The sequence below is a fragment of the Mizuhopecten yessoensis genome, unplaced genomic scaffold (genome assembly GCF_002113885.1).
Source record: "Mizuhopecten yessoensis strain PY_sf001 unplaced genomic scaffold, ASM211388v2 scaffold1375, whole genome shotgun sequence".
Classification (NCBI taxonomy): domain Eukaryota; kingdom Metazoa; phylum Mollusca; class Bivalvia; order Pectinida; family Pectinidae; genus Mizuhopecten; species Mizuhopecten yessoensis.
In genome coordinates this window covers 768,733-794,839 of record NW_018404015.1, presented here as the reverse complement: position 1 = coordinate 794,839, position 26,107 = coordinate 768,733, and the positions used below count along the sequence as shown (strand labels likewise).

Sequence of the window (26,107 nt, the reverse complement as noted above, 5' to 3'; positions counted from 1 at the left end):
AATTACGTTAAACCACCCCGTTTGATACATTTTAGCGATCATGTTTGACGCAAATATTTTTAGCAAACAACTGCCACCACATTTGACGAATGGCTACTTTACGATATTTTCACCAAGTTCAGTGAACAAATTTGACAAAACCTACTTCGTAACTTAAAATAAATCAATTGATGTACAGAAAGAAAAAAAAAAGTCATTTTTCTAACTGCCGATATTGTTGATTTAGCAGTGAAATACGGACTGATATTTATTGCAGTTGAGCAAAACCATTTTGATTGCGCGAGTGTCCTGCTTTGAGGCAATGTAACCTTTAACTCTATGATATCCTGATTGGATGAGGTACACTTCTTGAAATCGGGTCTGTTTATTGATGTTCACGACAGCAATCTCGTGCAAAATTAACATTAAATATTTACACAACTGCGCACTAAACCTGTGTATGTTAGCACACATATCGTTTCTTATTCCTCATCAATATTTAAAGTCTTTAATAACATCCCTGAACTTCTCAACGCCAAAGTAACTAACGACAACAATACCGGTCAGTTTTTCGGCATCATGCTGTCGTCTTTATTTAGGTCAATTTTTTAACTTGATTCTCTTTCTAGTTTCCATCGTAAAGTAAAGGAACAATACACGTGAACCCATCTGTTGGACCAACACACGAACCACTATCATTCCAACAAAAATATCTTTCGTAACAAGTTAGCTTAAATCATGGTAATTACTTAAAACACAGTCACATAAGTTGAGAACTTCAATAAGTCTCCGGCGATCGTTTGTTCTGAGTGATCATGACAATTCTTCTCAAACACTGGACTATTGTTTATTTATTTTTTTGTGTGTTTTATTTTACTATTTTTGTGGAAAGTTGTTGCATTTCATTATTATAGTGTGTTACAGCTATCCAGTGTCCTTCACCTTGAAAATAGGTTATGTTTTTGATGTTTTTCCTGTAAAGTGTTGTACTTTATAATTTGCATGTTGCCACCATTAGCGGACAATTTGGAGACATTCAGCTAGGAGAAAAGTTATTTAACATTGTTTAAAATTCACCTTAAAGAATGTTTAAACCATGTCATAGAGTAATGTGATCTCTGAAAAGGAATTATTAGAGTAAAATCACTCAGGGTAAGAAGAGTGACCTTTCCAAAAAACATGTAGGTGGATACATATTGGGTGACCTTCACCTCTGGAGAAACATATATAGTAACCTTCACTTTTATCACTTTCACTTCTGATAAAACACAGTTAGTAACCTTCACATCAGATTACACATGATAAGTGACCTTCACCTCTGATAAATACATATTCAATGACCTTCACCTCTGATAAAACATGTTAAGTGACCTTCACTTCTGATAAATACATATTTAATGACCTTCACTCCTGATAAAACATATTTAGTGACCTTCACCTTTGATAAAACATTTAGTGACCTTCACTTCTGAAGAAACATATTTAATGCCATACACCTCTGATATGCACATTTTATTGAGAAAGGATTTTGGGTGTGTTTGACAGGGGATTTCCCGACCTTTGACATTGAGGCCTATGGTTCACTCATAGTGACGACATCCAAGAAGACAGCAGGAATTACAAGTGGTGGCTTTTTATCGCTCAGCTTTTCCGGAGTTAAAGCACCTCCTGTGGCTGTCGGTGCGTCGCCTGATGTGGTAAGAATCAGAACCATTGCGACGCCTACACTTTACCATCATTTCCCGAATATATAAATGCTCAGCATCAAAATGAATGTCATATTTAAGGCACAGAGCCTATGAAAAAATCCATGGACATCAAAAGATTCTAAGCCAGAATATGGGGAGTGTTATCTTTTACAAAAGCCGAGTATTTGAATATCATCAAGCTGTCATCAGGCGTCGAACCAAGTCCTAGTCGTACGCTCTACCGAATATTAGCTTAAGAAAATTTCTCCCTAGCCAAGTTGGTATATGAAGCGGCTGGTATTTCCCAGGGTGACATATATAAATACTAACACCAAGATTAGAAACAAATTAGTTCTATTGTGTATATTGATTCAATATAAAAGTTTATAAACACTGTCTGACTGGAAACAGACACTTTTACGACTTTGATCTACAGAGAATTTATGAGTATTCACTTGTATTTATTCTCCAGGTAAAAGTTGCTCTGGAGAGGCTTTTCAGCACACGTTGCCCATTGAAGTTATCTAAGCCGTCCAAGAAAACTCTGCATTACACTTTTGAGGAGGCCCACTCCACTCCTTCCTACAACCTCAACAAACGATATTCACAGATGGAAGCTTTCTGTGGCAGATATGTCCTTAAGAATCCAAAGGTTCTCTTTCAAAAAGAAGGCAAAACCCCAGCTCTGTCCCTGACACAGAGCCCAGTGGTAAGTCGGTCATGATTCAGTCAACAACTTATTAAATTTTTCTTATTATTCAAATTTCAAATAGAAAAACATACATACATTTCATAAAATAAGGATTGTGATGTTTTACTCTGTGCTTTGTTGAGGGGCCGCGGTGGCCAAGTAGTTAAGGCGTCTGACATTCTGCAACCACTAGCCCTCCACCACTGGGTCGCGGGTTCGAGACTTATGTGGGGCAGTCGCCAGGTACTGGCTGAAGGTAGAAGGTTTTTCTCCAGGAACTCCTGCTTTCCCCCCACCACCAAAACCTGGCACGTCCTTAAATGACCATAGCTGTTAATAGGATGTAAAACACGAACAAACTAGCTGTGCTTAGTTGCTTTATGCCCAATTGGGTATTTCTGCAACATAACTTTATATGATTTCTGTGAAGCACTTTTAGGATTATCTCTGTGTAATCATGTAACAGAGGTCATTATTTTGTCAATGTCGAGCCCAGGAGTCGAACCCGAGACCTCTAGTTTACTGGTCATGCATGTACACTCTACCAAACACCAAAGCTGAAGAGAAATTCTCCCTAGCCAAGTTGTTATATGAAGCGGCTAGTATTTTACCAGGTTGACATATATAAATACTTACACTAAGATTAAAAACAAATTTATTCTATTAATGCCTTAGGTACATTTTTGTTAACAAAGAAAAAGAGGACAGAATAGGAGGGGTTAAAACCTGTTCAATATAGGTACAATTGAGACACATTTAAGGCATATGCAGGCATATTGCCAATGTTTCATTAAAATTGAACTTCACAATATGTAAATGATGAAAACGTTTCTGTAAGCAAATTCCCCATAACTCAATGGATTTATGTTTTGGTAGTATCATATTAGGCAAGCTAGTTGAACGGTAAGTGTAAATTTAGTGAATTTAAATGATGTTCAAACACTCAATTGACCCTGACTCTGTCTGTGTTGCAGCTATGCTTTGCTCACCAAGGAGCCATTGGGACTGACATGACGATGAACTACCAATACACAGACTCCGAATCCAACACTCAAGATAAATGGGTAAAATTGAAAGACGTCATCACGTCAACAAGCACCATGGAGTAAGTATCTGAACTGATTATGACAGTTACAAATACTGAAGTTTATTTCTTCACCTGTATTTTTTTGTTTCATATGCTATATGTATTGTTGGTTTTTGTCCAGGGTTCTGATCTTTTGCAGTTATTTTTGTGGTAATTACAACTTTTCCACAAAAAATAAATGCAACTTGTGAAATTATAAGCTAGTTAATCTATTCAGACCTTAGAAAGTTCTATCATGGCCACTCTTTCGCGAAAAATAGATCTTAAAATTGACCATTTTGAACTACTGTAATTATGTTTAAGCCCTTTTCAAAAGTAGTATTCTCTCAAAAACATGTGTTGTCATGCACTTAACAGAGTACTGAGTAACAGTAATGTCCAGAATTTGAATGTTTGAAAATTTTAATAAAAAAGGACCCAAAAAAACAGCAAGTGTCAAACTTCGAACCTTTATATCACAAAGCCTTAGTGTGATCAACTACAATGCCATCCATAGGAAGTTACTCTAAACCAAAAACAAAATCCTTTTGGGTCGCTTCATGTTCTATAAGGAGGGGAGGATACTCTTAAGTAAAAATCCTCTAGTGGAACTCTTCTTTCATGCATTGGTAACTATAATGCTGTAGTACCATTTGCCTTAAGTATATGGGACATGCATGGTGGCAATATTTATTAGCCATTAAGAGGTTTTGAGGATCACGACAACAACTCACTGTTGATAGGACAGAGAGAGTGCAATGACCTTGAGCTAGATTGAAATCTGGTTAAAATCAACCTGAGATATAGAGTGATTATCATGTGGAGAGTTCTTACCTTTGCCTTGGTAGATGGGAGTACAGTTGTGTTAACGTCTTTGATGCCCTCCAAGCCAAGGTGACAGGAGGAAGTCGATTTTACCTGAAGAAAGCAGCCATTGAAGGCACTGGGGATATTTACATTGACGAAGTGTATTTGGGCAAAGAGAAGCCGACCACTGATGGTAAGTTGAATCTGTTTTGAACCCACCAAAATCCAATAATGGGCTGTTCTGGTTGCCATTCATTCATGGTACCGGTCTGAGGTCTGCCTGCAGTGGCCATCTTTGAATTGTTTTTTTTTCACTATTTCTCAAAGTGAACTGAACAAATAAAGTTTCCCTACTTTCACAGGTTGATGTAACCCATGTTGATCTACTAGTACTATATTTATAAAACTCTATATTTTAAGGACCCTATCGGCCACTGCTATGTGTAGGGTTTTGTATCTACAGTATCCTCAAACTCCCCAGAATTTCGTTTTGGATATGACTGAAGGGCAGTTGGGCCAGGTTGTAAACTCAGTCAGTTATAGAAATACCAATCTGAATTCAGTCTATGGTTCAAACCAGGGTATTATTGTCATGCTGAATGTTTACAGGTCAGAACACTGCTATTATTACATCAGTTTTGTTTATTTAATCTTTATTATTTTTCATGAAAGTCTCCCAGGCTAGAATCATTTGCTTTTTGGAAATGATTTATCAAAGCTTAATAGTCATGCTCGAAAAAGTTAATTTCCAATGCGTAGTAACAGTTGGCAACGGTACGAGAACTTTTAAGAAGTCAGTAGAATACACGATTTCACAGTATTCATTTCTTGTGTTTTTATTGTACAGGAAATATTACCATGCAACGCCTTCGACAACCCAAACTGAACGGAAAAAATCTGATCGACAATGTTGTAGTGGAAGGCAATAGCACAAGTTACGACGTCACCCTTTTTCCACAAAATTGTGGCGACAATTTCCCACTCTTCACAAGCGAACAGGTAAATTTATAGATACACAACCTGTAGGTAAATGTCAACGCAAAATTGAAGGCTCGGTGTGCAGCACCTTGTGGATTCATATGAGACAAGAAGACTAGTTTGATCCTTTGATGGACATTGGAAAAATCTTGCGGTTTCGTAACAGTAAAACTAACTGGGTGTGAAGTCAGGCATTTCTCAAAGAACAGGTATCAGCCTAGTGATTGGTCAGGTTTTCTTACCCGAGATCAATCAAATAGCTAGCTGAATGCCTTCAATTTTGCTATGACATATTCCAGGGGTCCTGTGAGCGTAACCCCTGGATATCGAGGATGGAAATCTCACTACCTAGGACGAATTCCTCCTACCAGTTGAAGAAAAATCCTTAAATTATTCACCCTGGAAATTTCATAACGAACTATTCCATGAATTAATAGATGTTCTAGAGTCATCACATGTGTGCCCACTGTTGGGCTTATATTGAGGCTTAGCATCGTCAAATCCACTGTTGTCTGTTATTAGGGCCCCGTATCGGAGATACGGGTGCCCTATAGTAATCACTCTGTCTGTCTGTCCGTCCTCAAATTTTGTTCCTGGCTGATAACTTACGTATTTATTGACGTTGTACATGAAACTTGGTCAAGATGTTCAGTTTACAAAAATACACATTGAGGTAAAAAGTCAAGGTCAAAGGTAAAGGTCATTAGGTTCAAAGGTCAAGGTCAAATTTTACATCTTTTCATTGATGAGCATTTTGTTACCACATTATGAAGTAAAGTTAATCAGAATTAAACAAGGAGTCAACTGACCAACGGTCAAGGTCATCATGTCAGGGGTCAAGGTCAAATTATTTAGCTTCACAGGTGAACATTTTGGCATGACATTATGAAGCAAAGTTGTTCTGAATTAAACAAAGAGACACACTGAGGTAAAAAGTCGAGGTCAAAGGTCAAGGTCGTTAGATTCAAAGGTCAAGGTCAAATTTTGCATCTTTTCACTGGTGAACATTTTGCTATGACACTTTGAAGCAATGTTGCTCAGAATTAAACTTGGAGTCAACTGACCAAAGGTCAAGGTCATTGGGTCAAAGGTCAAGGTTAAATTTTGTACCTTTTCACTGGTGAACATTTTGCTATGACACTTTGAAGCAATGTTGCTCAGAATTAAACATGGAATCAATTGACCAAAGGTCAAGGTCACTTGGTCAAAGATGAAGGTTAAATTTTTTACCTTTTTCTCGATGGTCATTTTCTTATGTTAGGAAGCAATGTTGTTCAGAACTTAACACAGAGTCAACTGACCTTAGGTTCAGGTGACAGGGCTCAAAGGGTCAAGGTCAAGTTTGATATTTTTTACTGATCAACATTTTGTTATGATATTAAGAAGTAAAGTTGGTCGGAATTAAAGAATAAGTCAACTGAACAAAGATCAGGGTCACTGGGTTAATGGTCAAGGTCATTTGGGTCCAACTTTGACCCTGGCTCTTGAGGGAGGAGGTATATAAGGTGAAATAAAACAAATCAAAGATAACAAATGAGTATTGCACCGGTATTTACATTTCTGTTAGCTCAGCAAATATGGAGGTGGAAGGAAACAAGACTTACATTATAGTACATGTAAATTGTATATTTTGCTTCCTTGCGATTCTTTTTGAAGTCCAAATTTCAAATGTCAAGCTCAGCTATATGGGCAGATTGCTTCTTGATGATTAAGGGGGATATATTGCCACAAGACGGGGCCCTTACTGACCTGTCGGCCAACGCTTTCTTTAACCCTTTCACACTTATGTAACTTATGTAAACTTGACTATGCGCTGATTTGGATGAGTCCATTGTGGTCTACAGTTGTGAAAGGTATAAAAAGCTTAGTGGACTAAATTTTGTCTGGAACATCTTTGGCCAAAAGGATGCAAACACCTAATAACCATATAAGTTTTTGCTTGACATGAAGAAACAAATACAGTTATGATACTGAAATTAGCTCAGGGGACTGGCCCCTTCCTGGTGCATTAGTCCTTTTGTCATATTATAGAAACAGTTGAAATTCCTCCTAATACATGTAACCCGATGAGCACAGATCTCCACATTTCCTATGAAGCATTCCTTGGTCCCTTTAGAAAAATGCAGGCCTGCGGAGTGGGCACAAAACAAGTAATTAATAGGGCATATGTATGTTTTAAAGTTTTTCCACAGAACAGTCGACCATTCTGCAAAATTGTTTGTAACTTACATCCTAACCTAGGACAAGGGAATCAAATATTGTATAAAAGAAGGGCTAGAACTGTATCCTGCAATTGCTTAAATATCTAGGTGAGCAATACAGGCCCTGCTGTTATATTTGTTGATGAGAAGACTACTAATTACATGACTTGGTGTTGTAGAAGCCAGAGGATGCTACTGTGACTGTGACACGATTACAAGGTGCCTCGCCAAAAATCGATGGGACATTTGACCTGGAGTTTCTTGGGTCGCAACGCACTAGTAAGTATATGAAGAGACCATGAATTTCAAGTATTTTCCATCGGGAAGCATTTATAATGTCATAGCATGTTTCAAATTCAGCATTTATTTTTAACAGATAAACTTAAATAAATTATCATTTGTGAAATTGGGGCAAAGCAGGTCAATCATTCTCTGCAAGTTATCTCCCTTGGTGAGGTGAAATTTTGCTGGGACATGATTCCCTGACCTACATGCACCCACCATCTTGTTAAAATGACTTTTTTTCCCTAACCACTGGTTCATATTGTTTTTGTTTAACAGAAATCCCAATCGACATTACTGCAGAAGAATTGGCAGGAGAGTTGTCAACAATTAATGGCAACGATGATGTTTCGGTCATATTCAATGGCATTTGTTCCAATTTTAACTGGACAGTTACTTACAACTCTCTGGTGGGGGACCAATCAATAATCAAGGTGAGTGATCATAGGATAACATTTTGTTGGCTAAATAACCCCTGATATTTCTTAATGAACTATTCCAACCTTTGAATTGGAAGAGTTCAAATGTGTCTTCAGGAGGGTATGAGTTAATTCCCCACAGGTAATACCAGAAAGGAGTGTAGGTTTGCATTTCATTTGTCCTTCCTTGATATGGAGTATTGCATACTATTGGATCTCATGCAAAACAATATACAGTCGAACCTCGTTATCTCGAACTCGTTTAACTCGAAGACACTGTTTAACTCGAAGTATTTCATCGGTCCCGGCCAAAACTCTTCTTAATCTTAGTAATAAAAACTCTGATAATTCGAACTCTGAAAACTCGAAAAACTTGGATATCCCGAAGTGAAACATCGGTCCCAACAACGAAAACCCTACATAAAAATATCTCCTACCTCGAAGTTTCTTAAGATTCACAAGTCTATCATATATTGTTTAATTATTTGATACGTGCTACGGTAAAACATCGTTCTCATAGAGCAGCTTACGCTCGGTCATAATAACTTCGATTAAACTCATGGCATTAAAATGTGTTTGACTGTAAAAACACTTTGTACAAATAAAGCAACAAACTTCATCAATGTTGATTAACAACAATTAGTACTTACTGCGAGCCCGTAAACAATTTGAATAACACTTTATTTACACCAAAGTTGCCGACACATTCTAACCGGAAAATGGGTCACAGTTTGCGGTCATGCGTAAATAAGCTCCACAGTAAAAATCACAACCTAGGACTGGTTCGTTGGTTTAATGTTTTTATAGGAGCTTGTATGGCCCTGATAATTAATTGAGAGATTGAACAACACGATAATTATTGTTGAGTACGTCGTGTTGAGGAGATGTCAAGTGTCATTGCGGTCTATAAATGTGGATATGTTTCCTGATTAACTCATACCCATTTCGGAATGTCGAAATCAACTGAGCAATCCAGCGTGTACGTTCCAATACAGTGATTTGTATAAAGACTTGCGCACTTTCATTTCCGCATTGAAATTTCTATCAGCATAGCACGAGGTCGGAGACAGCATGTGTGTTAATTGTAACATTAATTAATGAATATGATTATGAATAAGTTGTTATTTGTTATTTTATAGTTATCTTTTTGTCATTTATAGACTGTTTAAATACGTTGATTGTCAGAGAAATCAATGACATATATAGCCTCATATTGGACCAAACACTTTACCAAGCTTTATGCCAAACATAGGAACTCGCTTAACTCGGATACTCGGATAACTCGAAGTTTCCCAACGATCCCGTCGACTTCGAGATAACGAGGTTCGACTGTATACAGAGTTTTGGGCCTTTCTTCACTGTGTGTGAAAAATTTGTTCTGGGCATATTGCATAATTATATTCTGTCACCAGCTTTTGCATGCAAATGCCTGTTGTGATGTACATGTATTGCATACTAAACTTAGAATTGTCTCCCCAAGATATGCAGAGTTAAGGCCCTTTTTTGCTTTTATTTTTACTCTTATATTTTTGTATGGAGCATATTTCATGAACCCAGATGCCACCTACAATGACCAAATTTCACAAGCGAGTACCTCTTGTGATGATAGAATGTTTCATAATGAAATAGGATTTCAAGTCACACTATATATAACAAATTCTTTCAACAGAGATCCATAATGGGTAAAGTAATGGTATTTATATCCTATTTAAATAGATTTTGCCTTGAACTCTTTTGTGTTTATACTTCAGTTGGATCCTGCCTTAACTGGTGATCAGGTTTCCATGACAGCCAGCACTGAGGTTAATGGCCATGTGCTTTGGGGCCCCATACCAGGAGAATTCTTGAGTGCTCCACATGATAAGCCACAGGTACTTCATTGCCACTGTCTGTACTAGTTGATGACTATCGGTCTTAACGACCACCTTTAGTCAGTCCTAACTAATTATTCTGTATAATTGAACTATTAACGCATTCACCCCTGAGATTTCAAAATGGAAGATTCCAACTTTTGAATTGGAAGAGTTCAAGTGTGTCTTCAGGGGTGGATGAGTTAAAGGACAACCTGTCTATATCTGTTCCAATCCCAGCCTTCCAGTCAGCTGCTGTAGCTACCAGTATTGAGCTAAATTTCCTATATATACATAATGTTATAACTATATAATACAATAATTTTAAGCAAACAACTTTATACTGGGAACATAACAAATCTCATGTTTAAACTCAAGCACACTATTTATATGTATATAGACAGATGGTCATTAAATGTATTAGTTTTCTAACTCAAGATAATTTGATATTGGGAAACCATTAAATATCCTCTATGTATTTGTCAAAAACTGATAAGCTAGTTACATTTACATACAAAATGTGTCTATCTGTCGCGGCAAATCCTTTAAACCGGTCAGGTTAAACAAGGGAGGTAACTCCTGTTAATTAGTAGAGGAAAAAAGAGGAAATAAATTCCTTGAAATCAGTGGATTTAAAAGAAGGGAAGCAACTCCGTAAAATTAGTTGAGGATAAAGTTGGAAAGTATATCCTGTAAATACACGGAGTAAAAAGGGGGGAGCAACTCCAAAAATTAAAAGCAGAATGAAAGTTAGAATCCTCTTTACTTACAAGAAATGCTAATTAAGATATTTCTGATCCTGTTATTCAAGGTAAAAATAATTTCTATTACAGGTAACGACGTTGACCAATGGCATACCGACCAGGTGTTCCGGTACCTGTGACTTTGAATGGCTGGCAAGTAGAACCCCTACAGTAACAAACATATCACCTGGTACAGGTGAGTCTTCTGTTTCGTGGGAAGTTGTTACAAACCATGAAAAAGTCTTAACTCTAAGTTGGCTCCAGGCTTTAAAATAAATTGACTCACCAGCCTACATGTTCTGTCAGCCATACATTCTTATAGGTCTAAAGAATTTAACAACATTTGAAACAATGGCGTGCTTGAGTATTACGATTGAGTTTTAACTTCCAGTGTCAGGGCAACCTTTGAGATCTAGAGGACCACTTTTGAAATATTTCTTTCTTAAAAAAAGAAGACTTGTAATTCTTTGCCAGAAGGAATCCTGGATATTTTCATTAAGTCATTCACCCCTGAAATTTCAGAATGAACAATTCCAACCTTTGAATTGGAAGAGTTTAAATGTGTCTTCAGGGGTGAATGAGTTATAAGTGTTTAGAAATGCTGTTGACCTAACAACCCTACATTGTAATTGTATCTTTGAAATACTTATAAATCAATAACGTCTTACTTTTTTGTACAAGCAACCAAGGACATGAACATTTTGGAAATTTGGTCTGTGTTCAGCTCATTGTAAAACATTTTTTTTGGAATGTAACATATATATTCTTAAAATAGAATGGATACATTCTCCAAAGTTTCAATTTTTAAATGTGCTGAATTGAGATTGATAAAGTCTATATCAGCGGCACTCTGCTTGTTGCTTGTGTGCAGTCCTTATAATCAAGGTAGCAAGTGGATCATGATCAAGTCTTGTGGAAGATGCTTTGAATAGAAATTATATTATCTGTTTAAAGATTTGTTTGTGGGTTTTTTATGTCCTATTAACAGCTATGATCATTTAAGGACATACCAGGTTTTGGTATTACGTTAAAGGTCAAGGTCAATGCAAGGGGTAAGGGGAGGTAAAGCTTTCTTAACATCACTTTTTCTTTATTACCAAGATGATCTGATTAATTGTTTGTTGTTTTTCTTAGGACAATCTGGTACAGTCGCTACAATCACCGGGACTGGTTTCAGTGCAACTTCCGCGGACAACTCTGTGATGTTAGGAGGTGTGGCCTGTGAAGTGACCAGTTCCACATCCACTTCCATCTCGTGTACGCTCGGTAGCACCCCCGCAGGCACTCACATGGTTGGCGTCAACGTTGCAGGCTTTGGCTTGGCACATGGCAGTGACGTCAATTTCATCTGCTCTGCAGGCATCATCAGTTTTCTACCTGCTTCAAGTACTTTAGGGGGTACGTAAAGGCATCACAGTTTTGTAACTATCTCTGATAGTTTTCAGGGATGAAAGGCATCCAAGATGACTTTTTAAACTCCCTTTGTTAGTTTAGGGGGTATGTAACGGCATCAACAGTTCTTCACCTGACTTTAGTACTTTAGGGGGTACATAAAGGCATCAAAGTTGATTAGACTCTACCACACATTGATATGGTTGAGTCCATTTTGGTTTACAGTGGTGAAAGGGTAAAGAGTAGCACCGGGGGGTGATACAGGGGGGTGATACAGGCATGAAAAGGGTCTCACCTACTGTGGTTCACTGGTATACCTAACAGCTAGTCTACAGTAATTCTATTTACAATTTCATTTTAAGTACAAGTAGCTTGGGTGGTACTAGGTATGTGTATGATAAATACAGTGAAACCTAACACAATGTCAAAGGGATAATGTGTAGATTCTTTGCTCTGTCATGATAGAAAGGGAAAGGGGATGTACGGGTGGCACAGTCAGTGGATAGCGCATTGGCTTTCACCAAGGTGGCCTGGGTTCGATTACCTGATCGGACGTGAAAAGGTATGGGGTAACCTGCCCGACCACGTGGGGTTTCTCCGGGTACTCCAGTTTCCTCCCACAGTAAGACACACACACACACCCCTTCCCGTGCTAACATTCGGGCCAACAAGTGTGATTGGTATCAGTTGTAAAAACTTGTTTCATAATTGTTGTTTAATAAATAAAGTTTATATAACTATAAAGGAAGGGAAAACTTACATTTCAAAGTCTCACCCTATTGATGCCACATGAGGAATAATCTCCTTACATTTAACTATGTTTCTCTGTTTTATCAAGTTATACTGTATCCCACTGCATACTTGCATGAATTGATCAAAGTGATATTGGTTTAAAGGCTAACTGCAGAATCAGCAGTTTTCATAGAAATCAAAAAGACTGGAGGACTGCTTCATATTGCACAGTTTGTGCATTCAATAAATTTACAGCCTCATGCATTGGTTAGATCATTTAGAAGTTGACATTTTGTGAGATTGACCTGGTGTCATTAGTTTTAGAAACTGCAGGCCATTATTCCGTTATGATGTCGTAACTTCAATTACACTCTACCAAATTTAATAAGATATAATCTTTCCTTAGATTTTTTTATCTAAATTGTTCCATCTTGTTTAAGGGTAAAAGAAAGTTGTACACTTTATATCAAATATTATAATTAAGGACTTTTGTTTCATTGAATATGTTGTATGAACCTCAAAGTTAATAATAACAGAGACAATATCAAGGTCTATATCTTTTCTCAGGTTCATATAACCAGATATTGACCTCAAAAAAGTCCATAATTGGTCAATATTATTCAGAATTGATAATTGGCTTCAATAATTTATTTTCCCTGTAACAGGTGGTGTGAACCTGACCCTGACTGGACACGGCTTTAGGAATGATGCCATGGTTACTGTGGGTGGTCAACCCTGTCCTGTCATCTCCAACTCCCCAGGCCAGCTAGTCTGCGTCATACCACCGAGGGTCAGTACTTTACAAAACGGTCATTCTGTTGTGATAATGGAAAAACGTACAAGATATTCATGTAATCAGGAAAAATATAACATCCTGGCAATCTTTTTGCATTACATACGATTCCAGTGTTCTGATGCCATGGAACTTTGTATATCGCATATAATTGGGTTGACTCCGTCAACTTTTCATTTGAAATCTGTTAGCCAGGGTGGTAGATTTTTGGATCAGAAAATCAAGGGAGCTTTAATGTAATTTAGAGACGGAATCCAAAATCTGGGAATTGGGAAAATTTTGCAACATTACTTGATTTATGAGAATATTTTAAATTTTACTGATGATTGCTCTAGGTGTGCTATACAGGCTCTCTGGGTCTCTTGTTTAATGAAAATAAGGTTCACATACAGTAACAGAAAATATATCATTTCCATACGTTATAATTGTGGTAAAATGGATTAGATTAAATGTAAAATTGGGGAATTAGCTAGCTAATTTTTTCCCCTGAGGAAAAACTATCTAGTTGGGAAAGGATCAAGCTANGGGGAGGGGGCTAGCTGTTACACCAGGTCGAGTGACATATGATATATACAATTTCATCCTATCGTTGTACAGGTAAACAATAAACAATACAAATCACTCACTCAGTCATGGCTTGACAAATGGGGCAGTCAGTCTTGAAACGTTGCGACACATTTTATATATACAATGTTTGTGTATAAAGTAAAACTTTGAAATGACATATTTCCAAATTGATGATTCTAATTGAAGATTTCAGGAGCCATAATGATTTATGTTGGGGGTTGGCTTAGAATTCAAGTGTTGGTAAGGTCAGGTTTTAAGTAACTATAGCTACCGATTGTTGTGGATTTTTTTTCGTTTCATATTTTACCGCTATTTTTGCAGACATCAGCAGGTTCTGTGACCGTTGTGCTGGCCATGACCGGTGTTGCCACTATCACAGCCTCCGACTCCTTTACGTACGACTCCGCCATCACAGGACAGATATCTTCCATCAGTCATGCCACTTCAAGTGTCAAAGGTCAGTGAATTTAGGTCAAAGTTAATTGCATGTGATTTTAAAATGTTTAAAGGAGCACAAGCTGTTCTGAAAATTGAATTATTTTTCAAAGCATTTGTGATACGCTTTTGCATCTATTTATAGCTCACCTGGGGCATAGGACCAATAAGCATATGCTGTGTTGTGGCATCTGTCCAATAATTGTCCTTGATCTGTCTATCAATATTTTTCTTTTAAAACCTGCTACTCTTTAACAACTGATCAGAGAAGGGTGTGGCCATCGCTAAGGGTTAAGGAGCAGGGCAAATTTCAGCAAAACTGAGTGATTTCAGATTTATAAAAGCCTACAATTTTTAATGAAATATTTAGGCTCTTGAGGGCTGAAGGGTATGTCGTACAACAGTGTAAAAATGTATACACAGTCAACATCGTAAGGCTTAATAATAAAATAATTACAGTACTTGTTCTACCAGGATTGGCTCAGAGGTTCAGCCCTGCAACAGGGCATTAGAATTAGTCATCACCTGATTTAGTCATTACAAAGAAGCAGTTAAGTTCCTCATCCCATAACAATGTATTAATTTCCTGGACATGAACACACTTGCACTACCAGGATTAGCTCAGGGGTATGGCCTCATTCTTGGGGACTTAATCCTAGGGTCATAACACAGGCCTTACAAATATGAAAACCTAGTCCAATCCAATCTGTAAATTCATGTATCATGAAATGATTTTACTTTTAATATTTTTTTATTTTTTTGTTTTGTTTTTTGAAACCACAAAATTTGCGAACAACTAGAAAATACCAGAGTTTGATTAAAATTAGTAGTGTAAATATCATTATCATGAAAACAATCTTTAACACAGATTTATCTCCCTTGTTGTTACGTGACACCAGGTGGAGAAGTGATAACAATTACCGGCTCCGGATTTGGTAGCTCTGGGTCGCTGATCATCGGAAGCACAGTTGTCTCCCCTGTGACATTCACGGACACCATGGTGTCGGGCCCCCTGCCCTCACTCAGTACTGGAGGACACGCTGTCAAGGTGTTGAAAGTGACCGGTGCTGCTGTTCTCAGCAGGTAACTATAGCAGCTAATAATGTCTGGGTTATGGTATATGTAGATATATGCAGATCATTCTGTCATACCGGGAAGTTTTCATACAGTTTCATTTTCACCTTTTAAATCCTCCTTCATGATTGATGGTGAACTTATCATAACAGCAAACGTTGATAACAACATAATGAGTGTAGTAAATTAACTGGGATAGTGCAATTACGAGGCAAAAATTGATTGCATGGGCAAATAGTGAAAGTTTGCTTGGGCAAAAATTTCATGGTAATTTGCAGCATCTCCAACAGGGAAGAGTTCCATTTTTCTGACTTTAAATTTGCTCGCCCGTATGTTTATTATAAGCAAGGAAATCTTGTCAAGGAAAGAAATGCATTTATTTTCATTTCTTTTCATCTCCAATCGCATCTCTTCTACAGAAATTTGATCACCAGACCTAGCTCATAACTAAAGTGTGTATTTTTTTCACTAGTCAATACCAGACAACCTATATATGTTATAATATTTCTGCATTTCTTACGTAACTAAAAATAATTTCAAAATGTTCAAACTCCCAAAAAGTGTTCATGTGAATTTATCGTAAAAAATTGTCTTTGTATGAGTATTGATGAGAAGAGAAGCTTCAAAATGACCCTGATCAAATTGCTTTCCCAGCTCTATAAATGTAATTTATTCTGGTAATGCTGATAGCTAGGATCTTGCAGTAAAAATGTAAATATAGAAAAATAGTATTTCGGGTCTTGGTGATCGTAGAAAAATGCTTCTTTTAAAATATAACCCTTTAGGGCAGGGTTCAAGGGACATTTGTAGGTAGGGCAAGCTTTTTAGAAAGCATAACGTGAGAAAACACTTTTCTAATCTCCCTCTTAAGGATCTGAGTCTTCCCTGATGACTGTGGCCTGTGGCTGTTGTTAGGTCTACTTAACTGTTTAGTTATATTAACTGGTTCACCCCTGAAATTTCATAGTGAACTATTCCAACCTTTGAACTGGAGGAGTTCAAATGTGTCTTCAGGGGTAAATGAGTTAGGCCACCAAGTCATATTACATTTCACTGTACAATTTTCGGGCTGCAACAATACATAAACATGACGATACGATAGTATCACGATACGATAATTTCACGATACTGTGGTCACGATACGATAGTATCACGATACTGTGGTCACGAAACGATAGTAGCACGATACTGTGGTCACAATACGATAGTATCACGATACTGTGGTCACAATACGATAGTATCATGATACTGTGGTCACAATACGATATTATCACGATACTGTGGTCACGATAAGAGAGTGTCACGATACTGTGGTCACGATAAGAGAGTGTCACGATACTGTGGTCACGATCCGATAGTGTCACGATACTGTGGTCATGAATACATAAACATGACGATACGATAGTATCACGATACGATAGTGTCCCGATACTGTGGTCACGATACGATAGGATCACGATACTGTGGTCACGATACGGTGGTCACGATACGATAGTGTCACGATCCTGTGGTCACGATACTGTGGTCACGAAACGATAGTATCACGATACTGTGGTCACGATACTGTGGTCACGATACGATAGTATCACGATACGATAGTGTCACGATACTGTGGTCACGATACGATAGTGTCACGATACTGTGGTCATGATACGATACTGTGGTCACGATACTGTGGTCACAATACGCTAGTATCACGATACGATAGTGTCACGATACTGTGGTCATAATAAGATAGTGTCACGATACTATGGTCACGATACGATAGTATCACGATACTGTGGTCACGAAACGATAGAATCACGATACTGTGGTCACGATACTGTGGTCACAATACGATAGTGTCATGATACTGTGGTCACGATACGATAGTGTCACGATACTGGGGTCACGATCCGATAGTGTCACGATACTGTGGTCACGATATGATAGTATCACGATACTGTGGTCACAATACGATAGTGTCATGATACTGTGGTCACGATACGATAGTGTCAAGATACTGTGGTCACGATACGATAGTGTCAAGATACTGTGGTCACGATACGATAGTATCATCATTCATGTAGTAACACTGTAGAAGCAATGAGGCAAGATATGTTGCAATTTTGTAATGGCAATATTACAACTTAAACTGGACTTGGTTCAAAATGGACATGACTTTTAAGGTTTCACACAATTCACGTCTTTCGACGGGCATGCTGAGCTGGAGTTGTCACTCGTCATGATGGATTTGATATGAGTAGATTAAATTCAGAAACGACAAAATCCTGAAAATATTGTATAGGTATAGTGTTATACGTTATACAATACCTATACAATATAACCCTCCCAAAAATATTGTGTACCAGACTGTATTTAAAATATCGCAATATATACCCGGAAAACCCCCGGAAGCCAGTGGCAGAGATAGGGCTGGTGATCATAGACAGTCAGATGCCTCAAACCACTTTTGAGGATTTAAATTTGTACAATTGGAGGGGCTGACCCCCCAAGGGGCTGAGGGGCAGGGCCAGAAGTGGGTAATTTGGCCATATTGCTTGAAGTGACTTCTTCTCTAAAATACTGTGGTCACGATACGATAGTATCATCATTCATGTAGTAACACTGTAGTAGCAATGAGGAAAGATATGTTGCAATTTTGTAATGGCAATATTACAACTTAAACTGGACTTGGTTCAAAATGGACATGACTTTTAAAGTTTCACACAATTCACGTCTTTCGACGGGCATGCTGAGCTGGAGTTGTCACTCGGCATGATGGATTTGATATGAGTAGATTAAATTCAGAAACGACAAAATCCTGAAAATATTGTATAGGTATAGTGTTATACGTTATACAATACCTATACAATATAACCCTCCCAAAAATATTGTGTACCAGACTGTATTTAAAATATCGCAATATATACCCGGAAAAACCCCGGAAGCCAGTAGCAGAGATAGGGCTGGTGATCATAGACAGTCAGATGCCTCAAACGACTTTTGAGGATTTAATTTGTACAATTGGAGGGGCTGACCCCCCAAGGGGCTGAGGGGCAGGGCCAGAAGTGGGTAATTTGGCCATATTGCTTGAAGTGACTTCTTCTCTAAAACTGCGAGATGGATATTAACTGAATTTATTGGAAGTATTCTTAGGTGGTGGATATTCAAAATTGTACAAATGGAAGGGCTGAGGGGGTTGTGCCACAAAGGGGGAATTCGGCGGGTCTATTATCTGTGGTCACGATACAATAGTGTCACGATACTGTGGTCACGATAAGATAGTAGCACGATACTGTGGTCACGATATGATAGTGTCACGATACTGTGGTCGTGATACTATCGTATCGTGACCCCAGTATCGTGACACTATCTTATCGTGACCACAGTATCTTGATACTATCGTATCTTGACCACAGTATCGTATCGTGACCATAGTATCGTGACACTATTGTATCGTGAACACAGTATCGTGACACTATCTTATCATGAACACAGTATCGTGACACTAGACGTGAATTATGTGAAACTTTAAAAGTCATGTCCATTTTGAACCAAGTCCATTTTAAGTTGTAATATTGCCATTACAAAATTGCAACATATCTTTCCTCATTGTTTCTACAGTGTTACTACATCGTTTCTGAATTTAATCTACTCATATCACATCCATGTAGTAACACTGTCGAAGCAATGAGGAAAGATATGTTGCAATTTTGTAATGGCAATATTACAACTTAAAATGGACTTGGATCAAAATGGACATGACTTTTAAAGTTTCACATAATTCACGTCTTTCGACAGCCATGCTGAGCTGGAGTTGTCACTCGTCATGATGGATGTGATATGAGTAGATTAAATTCTGAAACGACAAAATCCTGAAAATATTGTATAGGTATTGTGTTATACAATACCTATACAATATAACCCTCCCAAAAATATTGTTTACCAGACTGTATTTAAAATATCGCAATATATAGTCGCACAATATATCGTTGAAGCCTTTCTATACATATAGAGCTAACAACACTGGTATATTTTGTAAATTGCTCATCACCCCCTATAATATTACGGTCGAGGTCACAAATTGATTTTCTGTATGTTTCATTTCTGTTTGGTGACAGCTATAGTTACCTCTATTCTATTTGACAGCACTGTGCCTACAATCCAATACATCCTTAAGGTGGAGAGTGTGTACCCACGTCGGGGCTCGCTTTACGGGGGAACAAATGTCACCATCACCGGCCAGGGCTTAGACGCTGAAGCCGACGTCAAGGTCGGGGGTCACTGCTGTGATGTGGACGCTGCTACGGCAACGGCGACCCAGATAGTGTGTACAATCTGTTACACAGGGAGGACCCACCAGATTGACAACAGCGGTTCAGATCCTGGTAAGGACGTTGTTCATTAATGAGAAGTGAGTAATGAGAGAGACATTACTGAGACAAACATTGATTTCATCAGTTGGTTTGGTCTGTTTCTGCTTTATGTCCTATAATTAATAGCTATGGTCGTTTAAGGATGTGCCAGACTTTGGTAGGGGTGCTGGGAAACCAGAGTACCCGGAAAAACCCCGGAAGCCAGTGGCAGAGATAGGGCTGGTGATCATAGACAGTCAGATGCCTCAAACCACTTTTGAGGATTTAAATTTGTACAATTGGAGGGGCTGACCCCCCAAGGGGCTGAGGGGCAGGGCCAGAAGTGGGTAATTTGGCCATATTGCTTGAAGTGACTTCTTCTCTAAAACTGCCAGATGGATATTAACTGAATTTATTGGAAGTATTCTTATGTGGTGGATATTCAATATTGTACAAATGGAGGGGCTGATGGGAGGGGGGGCAAAAAGGGGGAATTCGGCCATTCTATTATCAGCATTCTTAGGTTAATATATTAGGCCATATTGATTTAAGTGGGTTCCTCTTTGGAAATCAGGTAGGAAATCAGTAATATTTGGTTGAAAGGTTTTTTAGGTGATGGGGATTAAAATTTTACAAATGGAGGGGCTGACCTCCCAGGTGGCAGCAAGGCGGGGGGAAATGGGTAATTTGGCAATATTGCTGCAAGTGACTTCTTCTCTGGAACAAAGGGTTGGATATCAATGATATTTGCTATCAGTTTGTGAGACTTCAAAATTAATCAGTTGAAGGGCTGACCTCCTGGGGAATTGAGGGAAAGCGGAAAAAAGTGTTTTTAACTTGAAAATGAAGAATAATGACCTATGGAGACTTGGTCATAACTTATGAACAGTTGAGATCCCCAGTACCTCATAACCATGTATAAAATTGCAAAGCACAAAGTGTCAGATACAATAATGTTACAAAAGATAACCCTGGGGTTTGGACACACCCCTAGGGACTTGTTCCTTGGGCATAACTTTGAAATTATTGAGATCCTGACCATTCAGCAATATAAACAATTGCTGGGCATGTGCTTTAGAGAGACAAATACAGGCATGGTTTAAGAATTGACCTGTAGGGTCTGCCAACACCCTTTGGGACTTAATCCAATGGGTCATACCATGGAAACCTTTGAGATTCCCACCCTATCAAAATATATACAGGCCCGTGGGCCTCTTGTTGGATAATCTAGTCCTTATTTGTTTTCACTAGGTTTTTGAAATACAAATTTGAAAAGCCTGCTGAAAAATATTCAATTTTCATACTTATGTCAAAACTTTTAAGACTCTGCAGAGCCTGTAGTGGTATTGAAAATTACAGGTTGTTTCAAAACTTTTGTACCAAGACCCTAATTTTAATCTTATCTAAAAAAATTACTTGCTTTGCAGTATATGGCACTGGTTATAGCTGGAATCCTAAGAACCTCGTTGTGAATATTGGAGACGAGGTACGGTGGCGCTGGGATGTTCCCCAACTTGTTGGAACGAGTCTCAAGGTAGAACAGGTTCGAAATGCTACCTCTAAGGACGCCGTGCCTTATGGTTTCAGCAGTGGTCCCGCTGGCCTTCCTTCAGGTACGAGGTCATCAAGTTAGTCTACAGAACAACAATAACACGACAGTCTATGAGGAAAATGCATTAGTTCACAGAAAATCTATGTTAGAGCACAGAATCTAAATGCTGATGTAACAGTGACATGTTAGGATTTAATCACACAGTCATATAATCTGTAAAATAATCAACATTCTGTACAATAATTCTTGTATTTTGTACACTGATTTATTTATTCTTTAAAATAATTAACATATTCTTTAGATAATTCATGTTCTGCACAATATCTCACATATTTTGTACAATGATTCACGTTTAATGATTCACGTATTTTGTATTATAAATGATTCACATACTTTTTACAAAGATTCACATATTTTTACAATGTTTCACATACTTTTTTACAATGATTCACATATTTTGACAGTGATTCACATTTTGCTATAATGATTCACATATTTTGTATTATGAATGATTCACACATTTTGTATTACAAATGATTCACATATTTTTAAAATGACTCACATATTCTGACAGGTTGGTATGACTACAGCTTTAACGCACCTGGCAGGAAGTACTACTGGAGTGGCCCTCTGAACAGTCACACAAATAATTCAGTTAGAGGATCAATCAACGTGGAACGTTTGGAGTCATATGTTGGTGACGTGAGTGTCCACATCTCTGGCAAAGAAGCTGATTATGATATAACTTCAGGTAAGAAATCACACAATTAGAAGGTCAGACGATTGTCGTGGTCTAATCATAAATGTCTGGTGAGGTAGAAATCAAACTAACAGTTTATATTGCAACATGCACATTTGTCATATGTGTGTTAAGTTTCAACACATACACCCCTATAAAGACACATTTGAACTCTTACAATTCAAAGGTTGGAATAGTTCATCATGAAATTTCAGGGGTGAACAGGTTAAGTGTTGAATTGTCCTCACAATCTAATACATCCTGTTGATCATAGTTTCAGGTCTTTGTTTGTTGCCATCAGCAAATGGTTTCTGCTCTTCAACAACATCTTCTCAAGAACCATACCACCTAGGATCATGATATTTTACATGAGGCTTACAGGGATCAATCGATTCGTTTAAATATTATGACCACAAAAAGTAAGGCAAGGTCTTTAAAGTCAAATATATGTACATTGACAATTGTTAGAATTGTGATCAGTAGATGTTTAATAGGGGTTTGAAAAGTTTCTTAGTTAAGTCAAAGGTTGCCTTTAGTAAAAAAAACAAAACAAAAAAAACAGTGGAGGATACATTGTTCTTATCTCAGAATCCCAAAAACTGATATTTTTGAAATTGAAAATGATGATACAGGTGGTATGTAGATCTGCAATTGAGGCTTAAATAATGTCTAAATGTCACTGTGACTAAAATTAGACCTGTCAGGCACATGGTGGGGCCCTTTTTTTCTGACCCTCAGTGTTGTGTTCTAGTTGTACGTTTATCATGTACATCAGACACACGGTGGGGCCCTTTCTGACCCCTCAGTGTTGTGTTCTAGTTGTACGTTTATCATGTACATCAGACACACGGTGGGGCCCTTTCTGACCCCTCAGTGTTGTGTTCTAGTTGTACGTTTATCATGTACATCAGACACACGGTGGGGCCCTTTCTGACCCCTCAGTGTTGTGTTCTAGTTGTACGTTTATCATGTACATCAGACACACGGTGGGGCCCTTTCTGACCCCTCAGTGTTGTGTTCTAGTTGTACGTTTATCATGTACATTATCAATGTCCATGATATAAATATCATAAATATATATAAATACTGACATAATGATAAAACTGCATATGTTTAAGGTTACCTGTACAACTGCAAAAAATTGTAACAAAGTATAAGAATTTGTTTTTTTCCGGCATGGCTATAGCTTTGATAAATCTGAAAAGAAAACCACACCTCTCGACACTTTCTGAATTGATAATAAAGATGACATCAAGAAAAGATGATGAACAATAGTGTTGTTCTGAATGTAAAACTTTAGCAGAGTGAGATCAGGATTCCATTAAACTCTGGACTTCAGACTATTGTTCTATCATTCTTTCCAACTGAGCTACCTAGTCAACGGGCCCAATTGTGTAACAGTGATATCTAAACAGAAGTTAAGTGGAGGTTATTGTATATACGAAAAACCAAAGTGCAGTGGGACATGGATCCTTAATTGTATTTAATGGGACAGGGATCCTTAATTGTTATTTATGGGATATGGATCCTTAATTGTATTTAATGAGACATGGATCCTTAATTGTATTTTTATGGGACAGGGATCCTTAATTGTATTTTAAGGGACAGGGATCCTTGATTGTATTTTATGGGACAGGGATCCTTAATTGTATTTTTAATGGGACAGGGATCCTTAATTGTATTTGATATAATCATGAATATCTACCTGTGTCATTAGGTGTGAGCGACCCCCCAGGACCATGTCAAGGGAGCCTCTGTACTATCTCTGGCTGTGAAGATCCCGAACCTACTGGTGGAGATCCTACCAATTTCCGGTTCAAATTTTGGTCATGTCAAACGCCAAACATTACAGCCATCACTCCTAATCAAGGCACAGCAAATGAAAACATTGTGATAACTGGTAATGGGTTTTCCTCCACAAGGAGTGAAAACAAGGTCATGTTTGGTGAAGCTTCCTGCATTGTTTCTGAGTTCTCAACAACAGAGCTGAAATGTAAGCTGGACTCGACCACCAGTCCCCCTATCAGCGTAAGACTGTTTCCTGATGTTATAGTGGAAAACATGGGAAGCGCCATACCGATACTGGAAGAGAAGAATAGGACATTTACTCTTGTTCCTGTTGTTTCCTCTTTTTCACCTATATTGGGGTCCCTGGAAGGAAACACGCAACTGACCATCGTCGGCGCGGGATTCCAGGGAAGCCACCCAGATGAGGATGTCACAGTGACAATTGGGAGTAACTCTTGTCCAATCACCCAGCTTTCCTACACATCCATTGTTTGTTCTGCTCCAAAGTCCAACTCTGACGGTCCCAAGGCAGTAGAGGTCAAGGTCAAAGCCGTTGGTCAGATGGTGACCGCGGAATGCGATGCCAACCCATGTGATTTTAACTATGATCTTGGGTCGACTGCTAGTGTGGCTTCAGTATCGCCAACATCGGTGGATGGTTCGTCAACAACATTGACGATCACCGGAAAGAGGATGGGAGGTTCAACCAGTGACGTGAGTGTGACTGTCGGAGGTGAAGTCTGCACCGTGACTGACGCTGACACCACCATCGTCAAATGTACAATCTCTGCCGTACCAGTTGGGGCCCAGCCATTGGTACTAGATGTTGCACAGAAAGGACGCGCCAAACATGACCCATCTCCTGTGACTGTCACCAGTCAGTCTGTCATTAGCTCTGTCAGTCCTGTGGTAGGCAGTACCAATGGTGGCACTGTCGTCACCATTCTAGGTAATGGATTTACTGATAATACCCGCGTCACCATAGATAGTATCGATTGCCCTGTAGCCTCTGTCTCACTCTCAAAGATCGTGTTCACAACAGCAGCGCATTCTGCCGCCAATGACCTTGATCTCATTGTCGCCTCCGGAGGCACAACCTACGCTGCTGAGAAATTCAGTTTCACTGTTGGGGCTACCCCAGTGATATCATCTGTATCGCCGACATCTGGATCTTCAGGAGACACTGTCACACTCAGTGGTACAAATTTTGGGGCGACCATAGCCGACAACGCTGTCACACTAGGTGGGAGGGCGTGTACATTGACATCGGCCACGACGACTGAGATTGTGTGCACTGTTGGGGACTACAGGGCCGGTACCTATGAACTACTTGTTAATGTCACAGGCAGAGGACTCTCGAATAACGACAAGATGTTTACCTCTGATATGACTGCTTCCAGCATCCTTCCAAACACAGGTAAGTCAATTGACAATATGTTGACAGTAACTGGTTCTTTTTACGCGATTTGACCTTTTTCAGCTCTTAGTATAAACAACTTTTTTTAATTCTAATAAAGAAAAAAACAAATTAAACTCTACACACAACAGTGCTCTGTAATTCCATCGCCAAATCACTTCACCCAATCAGAAGTCAGAATTCAAATACTGCACCAAACAGTATAATAAGTGTACAACTTCATCAGTCTGTTCCTTGTCTATTTTGTTTAGGTAATACCTGAAAAAGTCTATTTTGTTTAGTAATACCTGAAAGTCTTTTTTGTTTAGGTAATACCTGAAAGTCTTTTTTGTTTAGGTAATACCTGAAAGTCTCTTTTGTTTAGTAATACCTGAAAAAGTCTATTTTGTTTAGGTAATACCTAAAAGTCTCTCTTGTTTAGGTAATACCTGAAAGTCTATTTGTTTAGGTAATACCTGAAAGTCTCTCTTGTTTAGGTAATACCTGAAAGTCTCTTTTGTTTAGGTAATACCTGAAAGTCTCTCTTGTTTAGGTAATACCTGAAAGTCTCTCTTGTTTAGGTAATACCTGAAAGTCT

The 26,107-nt window shown here is 38.3% G+C and overlaps 1 protein-coding gene across 4 annotated transcripts in view; it reads left to right on the top strand.

The window, feature by feature from the left end:
* The window catches only part of LOC110460469 (fibrocystin-L-like), a 106,419-nt gene that overhangs the window by 39,442 nt on the left and 40,870 nt on the right, over positions 1-26,107 (top strand). For all 4 annotated transcript variants that reach the window (XM_021513410.1, XM_021513402.1, XM_021513418.1 and 1 more), the window contains 17 exons: positions 1,525-1,676; positions 2,140-2,376; positions 3,333-3,463; positions 4,273-4,424; positions 5,079-5,230; positions 7,590-7,689; positions 7,972-8,126; positions 9,863-9,982; positions 10,795-10,900; positions 11,839-12,102; positions 13,494-13,618; positions 14,510-14,645; positions 15,523-15,706; positions 19,829-20,067; positions 21,462-21,647; positions 22,161-22,337; positions 24,043-25,530. In XM_021513410.1, the coding sequence (XP_021369085.1) occupies positions 1,525-1,676; positions 2,140-2,376; positions 3,333-3,463; positions 4,273-4,424; positions 5,079-5,230; positions 7,590-7,689; positions 7,972-8,126; positions 9,863-9,982; positions 10,795-10,900; positions 11,839-12,102; positions 13,494-13,618; positions 14,510-14,645; positions 15,523-15,706; positions 19,829-20,067; positions 21,462-21,647; positions 22,161-22,337; positions 24,043-25,530 (4,104 nt within the window). The remainder of the gene's footprint in view (positions 1-1,524; positions 1,677-2,139; positions 2,377-3,332; positions 3,464-4,272; positions 4,425-5,078; positions 5,231-7,589; positions 7,690-7,971; positions 8,127-9,862; positions 9,983-10,794; positions 10,901-11,838; positions 12,103-13,493; positions 13,619-14,509; positions 14,646-15,522; positions 15,707-19,828; positions 20,068-21,461; positions 21,648-22,160; positions 22,338-24,042; positions 25,531-26,107) is intronic.